The sequence below is a fragment of the Arachis duranensis genome, chromosome 2 (genome assembly GCF_000817695.3).
Source record: "Arachis duranensis cultivar V14167 chromosome 2, aradu.V14167.gnm2.J7QH, whole genome shotgun sequence".
Lineage (NCBI taxonomy): Eukaryota > Viridiplantae > Streptophyta > Magnoliopsida > Fabales > Fabaceae > Arachis > Arachis duranensis.
The window spans coordinates 82820326-82832072 of NC_029773.3; the positions used below are offsets into that span (position 1 = coordinate 82820326).

Here is an 11747-nt window from a genome sequence, read left to right on the forward strand (position 1 = left end):
ATCAATCATGAAAATAATATATATATATCAATTGAACAATTAGGTTAATGATTTCAAAATTCATAAAAAGTTATTAGACGATGTAAACATGTCAAGACTTATAATTTAGTATAGTCAAAAGACAAGTTCTAATATTGTTTATAATTAAGTGGTGTTAATTTCTCACCAAAATTTAACTAAATATTATATTTTTAATTTTGATAACTACAAGCACCAGTGGTCTAGTGGTAGAATAGTACCCTGCCACGGTACAGACCCGGGTTCGATTCCCGGCTGGTGCAGTTAGTTTTTCATTTTTGTTTTTTTCCCCCTTCCAACCCAACAACTTACCATAGGAGAATTTTCAGTGTTTCACCAAACAGCAACAACACTCACATCCAAGGGCAGTATCTGAAATGTATATATATTATATCTGCAACCTACTTCCAATAAAAATCTATGTAAAAGAAAATCAAGATGATCCTCAAGAACAAACATACCATGTTTTTTTTTTCTTTTACATAATCTCAACCCTTTTAGTAAACTAGTGTCTCACTATCTCAGAACCTATCTACACAAATACCATTTCTTATAACCTCATATGCCTCTCTACTCCTTGTTCTCTTTATGCCAGCACTCACGTAGAGTTTCGATTCGTCGGTCCAAACCATGGTAAGCTTAACCCAGATAATTACTTTTGTCTTCATTCCCTCTATCTCGGCTAGTTTTCCTTTTCCAAGTTGACCAGTCACCGTGGTGGAGAATCGCACGACTGTTTGATCCCTGTAACCGACCTCACATACTTGAGGAATGTTAACAACTAGTTTTCCTGTCTCTGGATTGAACTCATAGTTTGTTGCATCTTTAGGGAAGAGTCCACTTGGTAGATCATACTCCTTTAGCAATTCCGGCAATGGCTTTTGAACCGATCCTGTGGAAGCAATGTTAATCAAAATAGAAATCAGGAATCTTAAATTGAATTTCTGCAGCATCAATGGGAATAGTAGAGATATATATATATATATATTCTAAACCTATGCAACAATGTTCTGAAGAATATCAATAGTGCTATGTCAAATAGAACCATCTGATGTTGAAAACTAGAATCACCTTTATATATCTAATAGGATCTCGAAAAAATTGACATACTTTTTGTGAAAATCAGATTGTAAACAAGTGCAGAATTAGACATCAAAATCAAAATATTGGACTATATATTGCTGGTTATGAAGTGTATATGATTGATGTCAAACAAGTAAAGGGTACAAACCTTTTACTTTGTTAACCAACCATTTTGCTCCTCCTTCAATACTGCTTTGCAATGACTAATCATCAATGAAAAAAGAGGTGTCAATTTAAGCATTCTTCAAGCCAAAAAAATTATCCTAAACATTTGTTGTATTCTAGTGGAAACACCAACAGGATTATTAAAAAGGAAAACTCAATGTTCAATTATGATGTAGCTGCATTCTTTAACAGCAGGTGAGGAAAATAATCTTAATTCATGAACCTAATTAAGTCACAGAATTTCTCAAAACCATAACTTGTGTATTTAAATCAATCATACATAATTTAGTTTTTACAAGTAAAAGATAACTTTGATTACTTACAACAGAAGAAAATACATTGTTTAAAAAATTGATTTTTTATAGCTCAAATATTCTACATAATTACACCTATGGATTTAATTTGATGGAAAATTTCAGACATCCAAATCCAATAAAGGGTCATTAAATAAGAATCCATTGTTGATCCAAAATGATAGAATAGACTAATTTCAAAAGGAGTACAAAATTCAATTCTCACAGATTAATAAACAATTTCACCAATTCTGAGAACCTAGAAGGATCCTCCATCATAAAAAATAATAACAACAACAATAATCACAATAAATAATCATGATTGAAATAAAAAGTGCAAAATTTTGGTAAGAAAAAGAGAAAATTACACACGTTGATGTCATTACCAACGGAACTAAGTTCCCCCTTGGCCTTTTGATTGAACCAATAGGATCCAACTTTGCCTGCTATCGCATCCATCTTCTTCTTCTTCTTCTTCAAACGCAAACAAAAAAGGTTCTGTTTTTATTATTATTGCTCCATTCTTTCTACCTTCCTTCAGAGAAAGAAAGATACGACTTTTTCCTCATTCTTCCTTTCGACTTTTCGCTCCAAATAATAATATTATTAATTATTTATAATTAATATTTTATTTTTTTGAGAAATACGACATGTTGTTCATGGAAAATTTTACTATAGACTTGTAGGTTTTAAAGAATAAAAAATAAATAAGTCTTTCAGAAGTTTTTGTAATTTATTTATACGTAAATAAAGTCCTTAAGAATTTAAGAATGGAATTATAGATTTATAGGTAAGAGTGAATTGCGTTATTATAGCCTTTTTTTTTTTCAATTTATAAATTTACCATAGAAGTTTTTTTGAAAATTTACTTAACTTATTTGTTTTACTGTTCTTTATTTTCTATTTATTTCAAAGTCCGGTTTTGTTTGATAAATTATTACTTATTGTTTAACTTGTTTTTAGTGTACTTTTTATATTATAATATATATTATATATAAATAACTGATTTAGTAATTAATTTTTAGTATTTACGTAATTTTGTTAGTTTATAATTTAACCAAATATATATTAACTTGAATAATCTTAAAAAAAATCTTGGATAATCAATTTATTTTATCCAAATTGAGGAGTTTTGTGGAGATTTAAAATTAAGTTACTATTATTTTTATTCTTTTTATTTTAATCAAGAGTTTTGTAAAGTCAAGCTGAGTTTGTGTATGGAAAATAATATATATATATATTTTAATTTCTTTGTATTAGAATGATATTTATCATAAAGATGTGGAGAGATAATTATTGATTGTTTTAACATTTCCGAATTGTATGAATAGTATATTATCCATTAAAATTATATTTGTGTTGATTTTGTCAACAAATATTTGTAAGAATTTTATTTCTTTCGAGAGTTTTTTATTAAGAATGAACGAATTCTAGTTTAAGTAGAGAATTAGAGAGAGAAAGACTAAAAAAAGAATTTGAGATTATAAAATGGAAAAGTCTAGGGGCCAGCAGTTTTATTGAATTTTGGCCAGCATGTAACCAGCAGAGAAAGGTGAGTCATTGGATGAAATCTCACACCAATCTCACACCATCAAATTATCATTGATGGCTAGTTGATGGCTAACAATTACAAAAATTGCTGGTCCCTTATCATTGCTCTTATAAAATTGTGTATATAAATTACACTTAGATTGAATCTTATATAGTCATAAGAATGAGAGAACAGAGGGTTCATCATTCACAACAACTCAACCGAACAAATTTTAATTCACTCTACTAGCAATAACAAATTTTTCTTTCACAAATTAATTAACTCGTATCCTTTTCACTCCTTTCAAACTCAAAATTGGTTTTGGAACTATTATGAGTTTGCTCTTCAACCACCTAAAGGTGACAGTAACGAGAGATTTGGTCAAAATATCTATAATTTGCTCACTTCTCAGATTGTGTATCACATGCAATAATTTTATAGTAAGCTTATCTCGAATGACTTGAATATTTAGCTGAAAATGTTTTGTTATGTCATGTAACACTGAATTATAAGTTAAGAAAATTGTGCTCATGTTATCACACAGAATTGTAAGAACAGTCTGAAACTTTATTCGAAGTTCCATCAATAGATTTGTGAGCTAGCAAACATCCCCTTCATAGGCAGTTAAGCTCCTGAACTCTGATTCAGTGGAAGATCTGAAAATTGAGTTTTGTTTTTTGCATGACCATGTAATTAAGTTAGTTCCCAAATATATAGAATACTCAGAGATTGATTTTCGTTCTTCGAGGTCAGCTACCCAATCAGAATCCGAAAACTCATATATTTTATAGTCATTATATAACACTCTACCACACAGAGCTTTACGCTTAAGCTGTAAGATAGAGGTGGCCTGGTATTATGACCTCCAAAATAAAATATATATAATAATATTGAAAAGGATGCAGTATACGAGGAGTCTTGAAAAACGGATAAAGCAAAATCGCAAATTATAAAGCGCAACGCTCAAGAGACAAGATTACTTGCGTGCGAAGACAACTAAGGTTCATAAGCATAAATAAACAGAAAGTAGGAATAGAGGGTCAAAAATATAAAATAACAAGCTCCTAACTCAGCTTGCGAAGCTAAGGCTGACCGGAGAATATTTACACACACACACACATGAGGAGAGTCTATACATATATAGCAAAAGACCAAAAGTGAAAACCCAAAATGAATCCACTTCGTTGCAAAAACTCCAAGCACTTAGTGAGGTGCCTCTCGACCTACATTTGAAAAACAACAACATTGTATAGAATGAGAACCGAAAGTTCTCAACATGGTAAAGGTGCCACGTACATAAGATATAAGGTCCTAGGAATGCTAGAAACAATCCTAGAACGGCGACACTCAGATTATAAAGCTTAAAGGACTAAAATAGAAACCATAACGGGTGGTCTTATAAGATCCTAACTTAACCAAACCTTAAACTAGATTAAACTCTCTAACTTCTCCGTCTTTCCTCCAATCCTCCAACACCAGTGATACCACACAGACAAACAAGCAAAAAAGGGTAAACACAGCTAGTATACAAGAACTGCAATTAGCAAATATAATAATTAACATAATAATTCACTTAGGCATTCTCAATTAATGCACAACCAAGCAAAGCAAACAATATGCACATGGTGTATGCATGTCCTATGACTGATGAGACTCATCTATCGGTTATCAAGTCAACCCGACAAGTCCAGCTGCTAAACCCCGGACTATCCCCTGTCGCGCATCCCCATGAGTCTATGCATCATATATAACTTTACTCAATGGGGGTTAACTTTCCCGGGAATTTCTAAGTGTCCGGTCACCCTTACGACGTAGGGTCAACAGAGTATCGAGTCTCGACCTGGAACACGTGGTGGCAAGCCACGGTACTTTACCCAGAAAAATTCGTGTCTCAGATAATTGAGTGCACAAGCCAATAAACATTCATAATCATTTGAAATCATTGTATAATCATATCATCAAAGTCTTAGCACCATATGCACTCCAGGTATTCACATTTCCATGTATAATTCGTCAATTTTTCAACATTACTTCACCTTCAAGCTACCTCAATTTCCTAGCTTCATCTTATTACTAGGCTTACTAATAAGTTCTAGGGTTAAAAGAATGAAAATAGAGGTTTGGAAGGTCAAAATTTGGTTTAAAACGCAAAACATTTATTTGTTGAAAATAGGGCTATGCATACACATGTCTTGGTATGCGTACACATAGCTCTCCTGTTTGGCCCAAGATGCGTACGCATGCACCTGTCCGCGTACGCATGTACATTGGACAGAATCACATGTTCGCATATGCCCTTTGCTCACATGCGCATAGGTCCCTTTTTGGGCAGTATGCATATGCATACTCATGTCCGCGTACGTATACATGCCAAACAGAAACGATCCTTCGCATAAGAAGGGTATGCGTACGCATGCAAAGAGGTTATAACAAAATTTTGGCTAAGTCTGAAAATCTGCAGAATTTTAGTTTTGAACTCCAAATTTTTGACGTGCATAACTTTTTTGTTTTAAATTCTTTTTCAACCGTTCTTCAAACGGCGTAAATTTCATGGATCCAATTTTCATTTGAAACAGATTTGAAACAATTTGGGGGTCTGGAAGCCAAGTTATGGCTTGCCAAAGTTCGGCAAAAAATCAGTTTTACACAAAAACTTTCAAACCTCAATTTTTTACCAAAACAAGATTTTCACCAAAAACTCCAAAGTTCTACACAACATTAAAACAATCCAAATTACTTTCTCCACATCCTCATTCTTTTCATAACATACAACACATCATTTCAACTACTCCAATCCAACAATCCATATCCAAAGTAATATTAAACATCAATGAAACAATAATAATAATTCATATTCATAAACTTCTCACCACAATATTATCAACCACAAGTAATAACCATCAATCCATTGTCATACTCATTCAACATCCTTCACAAATTTTACTAAGCATTAAGCACAATCAAACATTCTAACCTATCCTATGGTCATCTACCTTAAGTTTTCGCAGAACATTATATATTAAATACGTGAAACCTAAACCATACCTTGGCCGATTTTCACGTATTATCCGAGACACCACCAAGGCACCAAACATAGTTTCAAAGGTCCAAAATCTCCAAGGCAATGTCTCCCAAACTCTACCAAACCTCCAATGTATACAATCAAGCTCCAAGGAGCTTATACACAAACCTAATTCACATATATTACACATACATACTCAAAATTCAATACCAAACATACTCAATTAAGGAATTAGTTAAGGTTATAAAATTCTCACCTTACCCAAGCGTCATATAAGCAAGATTAAGTGTTTCCTCCAACCCAATTCGAATCTAAATACCGAAGTTAAACAATTTTCAACACCTTTGTTCATAATTTTTGAAACTGAAATTGAAGAAATTGAGGAAAAAAAACGTGACTTCCTTACCTTACAATGTTCTGGGCTCTGTAGAGCTCGACGCCGCAGACGCGTGGCTACAAACGATGCGGCGATTGGAGTTTCGAATAAAAAGTTACAAGGATTTGAATGGAAATCAAGGGTTTGTGAACTTTTCACTTGTTCTCCCCCCCTTTGGTGAAACCCAGCGTATTTGCATGATGAATGGGAGAAGATGAGCCTTAGCTCATTATGTTTAAGGTGTTGGTTGGGTCCACGGGCCTGGTTCGACCGGTTTAGCTGTTCGGTCTAATTTTGGGCCAAACTCTTTGAAATTAGTGTCAAAATTATTGTTTTAATTAGCTTTATCCTATTTTACCATAAAATTTATATTTCTAGTTTTCTTTATTAAAATTTAATTTATTGGTTAATTATTCACTAATTTTTTAGGGTTTACACATTGCATGTATGAAAAATTAACTCATGAGTCATCGTCCCTTGTAGGTAGCGCAAAATTCATTTAAAACCTTCCAATGAGATATCAGTGGCTTGTACATGTACTGGCTTACTTTGCAAACAGCAAAGAAAAGCTCAGGTCTAGTGATGGTGACATACTGTAAAGCTCCCCACTATAGACCAGTATAAAGTTGGATTTTCAAAATCTTGAGATCCTGAGGACAGTAGTTAAATGGAGGAGACCATTGGAGTGGGCATGGGAGCAACTCCTTTCATGCCAACTTTGAATAACAAATTGCTAATGTATTTTGTTTGAGATAAATGTAGTCCTGCTTGAATGTGCAAGACTTTAACACCTAAAAAATAACTTAAATATCCAAGATCCTTAAGAGAGAAAATATTATGCAGCTTTTACATCATGTTAGATATAGCATGAGAATCATTACCTGTAAGTATAATATCATCAATATAACAAAATAAATACATAACACTGTTGTCATCATTTCTAACAAAAAGAGAAGTATCTGATTTTGTAGAGTAAAAATCAAATTTTAGTAGAATATGAATAAGTTTCAAAAACCACTCTCGTGGTGCTTATTTGAGGCCATAAAGGTTCTTATTTAGTTTACAAACCATGTCTGATGTGCCTTGAACAAACCCTAAAGGCTGTATCATATAAATAGTTTGATGTAAATCCCTATTTAAAAATGTGTTATTAAAATCAAATTGGCGTATCACCTAATTCCTTGATAAAGCAATAGATAGAATAACACGTATAGTGGCAGGTCTTATAACTGGACTAAAAACTTCTTTAAAATCAAAGCCTTTTGCCACCAAACAAGCTTTGTATCGTTGTATGGTACCATCTGGGTTCTTTTTAATTGTAAAGATCCACTTGTAGTCAATAATATTGGCATGAGGTAAAGGAATGACAAGGGTCTATATTTTGGTGTTCATGAAGACTTTGTATTCTTCTTTCATAGTATCATGCCATTTTGATATTTTGAGAGCTGAAGTAACATTTTTGGGTGGTAGTTATTCTATATCATTAGTGCTATGTATAGAAGTAGTGTATGCTTTAGGTTTTGATATGCCACTCTTTGATTTAGTGAGCATTTGGTGACTATTAATAAGGTGTGTGCTGTTGAGAGGTAGTAGAATATCTACTACAGAGATAGGTTGCTACTGTTGTATAGGTTTAGATAACAAGAATTCATTAAGAAGAGAAGTCCAATCAGATGTTAGTGGTTGTATAAGACCATATGAGGTTGAGGGTGGTTTAGTGTTGTTGTTAAGTATAATAGGTGTTCTAGGTGGAGATAGAATTAGTTGTATAGTTGATATGCAAGAAACTGGTGTCTAATCTGAGGATTTTGTATTGTTTGGTTTGTGGAAGAATAAACTTTGAAATGGAAATTAAAATTTATCAGTGGAGGATAGACATTTGTAACCTTTGTATTGAGTGGAATAGCCCAAGATGACACATTTATGTGACTTATAATAATAAAATTTGGCAGTATTGTAAGGGCGAAGGTGACGGTAACAAGCACCGCAAAAGGTCTTAAAAAAATGTGTAATCAGGTTTAGCAAAGAAAAGCATTTCATAGGATGTTTTTTGAGATAAAATAGGTGTAGACAAGCAATTAATTATATATGTAGCAGTTAAAAAATATTCATCCCAGTAGGTGAGGGCATTTTGGCATGAAAAAGTATGGCCAAACCCATTTCAGTGATGTGGTGATGCTTTCTCTCTGCACACCCACTTTGTTCTGGGATGTATGGACATAATAAGCACTGAAAAATGCCATGATGTTGAAGGTATTTTTTAAAAGAATGAGAGAGATATTTCTTACCATTGTCGGATTGAAGCATTTTGATGTTGTGACATGTGAGTTTTTCTATAGATGTTTTATATTGTTTAAAAGCTTCAAAAACTTGTGACTTATTTACAAGCAAATAATACAGGTATATCTATATATATCGATAAAAGTCACATAATATCGAAATTCAAGGTGAGAAATCATGGGTGTTGGACCCCAAATATCAAAGTAAATAAATTCTAAAGAATAATGATATGTAGTTTCTGAAATAGAAAATGTTAACTTATGCATTTTTGCTTGCATGCAATGATCACAAATAGAGTTAGGAAAATCTAAAAAATTGACAATTTTATTATATTTTGGAGGATTATAATTTGTAAGGACATGTTTTACAATTTTAAGAGCAGCATGTCCAAGTCTATAATGCCATAAAGTGTAAGAACGACATGAATCTGATTTTTTAGCATTATTAACAACAGGAATGTGATTTTTATAGGTGACAGTATTAACAAAATTGTAGATTCTATGAGTCCTATATATATATTCACGTACAAGAGTTTCTTGAGTGTGTTTGCATTTGAATAAGTAATTGTGTGCATGAAACTCAAAAAATACCTGATTGTTCTCACAAAATTTACCAATGCTTATCAAAGTCTTTGTCAAATCAGGAGTATATAAAAGTTTATTTAAAGTAAATAGGCAATTGAGTCTTTTGCAAGAATATATGAATTTTCAGAATGTGAGAAGAACATACATGAACTATTTTCTAATGGACCCTATTCTAGTCCATGATATTCATGGCTCGAAATAATATTATTCAGGTCAGGAGTGAGATAGTGTGTGGTGTCAATGTGTGGATGCCAAGAATCATCTGTTAATAGTGATGGTGCAGCTACATAGGTCTGAGGATGATGAAAGGAAGAAGAGGGTGGTGGAGGAGTGGAGGATCTTGTGGAGTTTGTAGTGGTAGAGGTCTTGAATTGTTGAGAGTTGGTGGGAGGTCGAAAATCCTGAGAATTAGCCGGGGAAGGAAAGCTTTGATCGAAGCGATGATAACATGACCATGCAAGATGACCTAATTTTTCACAAATCTGGCATTGTGGATGAGTTGAGGTGTAGGAATTGCGACCCCCTCGATTAACCTAGCTCCTCTCCCACGTCTTCCCCCAAATTTTGTTTGTGAATAGTGTGCTTGAGCAATTGGTGCACGAAATTGTGATCATCAATGGCGCCATCAACATGGTACGCTCAATTGCAATCTCAACTCTTTATCACAACTTCGCACAACTAACCAGCAAGTGCACTGGGTCGTCCAAGTAATAAACCTTACGCGAGTAAGGGTCGATCCCACGAAGATTGTTGGTATGAAGCAAGCTATGGTCATCTTGTAAATCTCAGTCAGGCAGATTCAAAGATAGAGATACTTATGTAATTCATTGGTAGGAATTTCAGATAAGCGTATGAAGATGCCTTCCCTTCCGTCTCTCTGCTTTCCTACTGTCTTCACCCAATCCTTCTTACTCCTTTCCATGGCAAGCTGTATGTTGGGCATCACCGTTGTCAATGGCTATAGTCCCGTCCTCTCAGTGAAAATGTTCAACGCGCTCTGTCATAGCACGGCTATTCAGCTGTCGTTTCTCGATCATGTCGGAATAGAATCCAGTGATTCTTTTGCGTCTGTCACTAACGCCCCACAATCGCAAGTTTGAAGCTCATCACAGTCATTCAATCCTCGAATCCTACTCAGAATACCACATACAAGGTTTAGACCTTCCAGATTTTCTTGAACGCCACCATCAATTCTAGCTTATACCACGAAGATTCCGATTAACATCAATTCTAGCTTATACCACGAAGATTCCGATTAAGGGATCCAAGAGATATCCACTCAATCTAAGGTAGAACGGAGGTGGTTGTCAGGCACACGTTCATAGGTGAGAATGATGATGAGTGTCACGGATCATCACATTCATCAAGTTGAAGAACAAGTGATATCTTGGAACAAGAACAAGTTGAATTGAATAGAAGAACAATAGTAATTGCATTAATACTCGAGGTACAGCAGACCTCCACACCTTAATCTATGGTGTATAGAAACTCCACCGTTGAAAATACATAAGAACAAGGTCTAGGCATGGCCGAGAGGCCAGCCTCCAATAATCTAAGAACTAGACATCCAAAGATGATCTAAGGATCTAAAGTGATCAAAAGATGATAATACAATAGCAAAAGGTCCTATTTATAGAGAACTAGTAGCTCAGGATTTACAAAAATGAGTAAATGACATAAAAATCCACTTTCGGGCCCACTTGGTGTGTGTTTGGGCTGAGCATTGAAGCATTTTCATGTAGAGATTTTTCTTGGAGTTAAACGCCAGCTTTTGTGCCAGTTTGGGCGTTTAACTCCCATTCTTGTGCCAGTTCCGGCGTTTTACGTCAGAATTCTTGAGCTGACTTGAAACGCCTATTTGGACCATCAAATCTCGGGCAAAGTATGGACTATTATACATTTCTGGAAAGCCCAGAATATCTACTTTCCAACGCAGTTAAGAGCGCGCCAATTGGGCTTCTGTAACTCCAGAAAATCTACTTCGAGTGCAGGGAGGTCAGACTCCAACAGCATCTGCAGTTCTTTTCAGCCTCTGAATCAGATTTTTGCTCAGGTCCCTCAATTTCAGCCAGAAAATACCTGAAATCATAGAAAAACACACAAACTCATAGTAAAGTCCAGAAAAGTGAATTTTAACTAAAAACTAATAAAAATTTAATAAAAACTAAATAAAACATACTAAAAACATGCTAAAAACAATGCCAAAAAGCGTATAAATTATCCGCTCATCACAACACAAAACTTAAATTGTTGCTTGTCCTCAAGCAACTGAAGATCAAATAAGATAAAAAGAATAGAATATGCAATGAATTCCAAAAACATCTATGAAGATCAGTATTAATTAGATGAGCGGGGCTTTTAGCTTTTTGCCTCTGAACAGTTTTGGCATCTCACT

General features: G+C 34.1%; 1 protein-coding gene and 1 non-coding gene across 2 annotated transcripts; one reads left to right on the plus strand and one right to left on the minus strand.

The window, feature by feature from the left end:
* Positions 1-210: 210 nt before the first annotated feature.
* Positions 211-281, plus strand: TRNAG-GCC (transfer RNA glycine (anticodon GCC)). The gene has a single exon. It is a non-coding gene; the product is annotated as a tRNA-Gly (tRNA).
* Positions 282-423: 142 nt separating this feature from the next.
* On the minus strand, positions 424-2128 carry LOC107475383 (uncharacterized protein At5g01610). The gene is made up of 3 exons (XM_016095014.3): positions 1932-2128; positions 1250-1304; positions 424-910 (listed from the first exon to the last, which is right to left on the minus strand). Exons 1-3 carry the CDS (start codon positions 2016-2018, stop codon positions 540-542), a joined length of 513 nt encoding a protein of 170 aa, XP_015950500.1. The 5' UTR covers positions 2019-2128; the 3' UTR covers positions 424-539.
* Positions 2129-11747: the final 9619 nt, after the last annotated feature.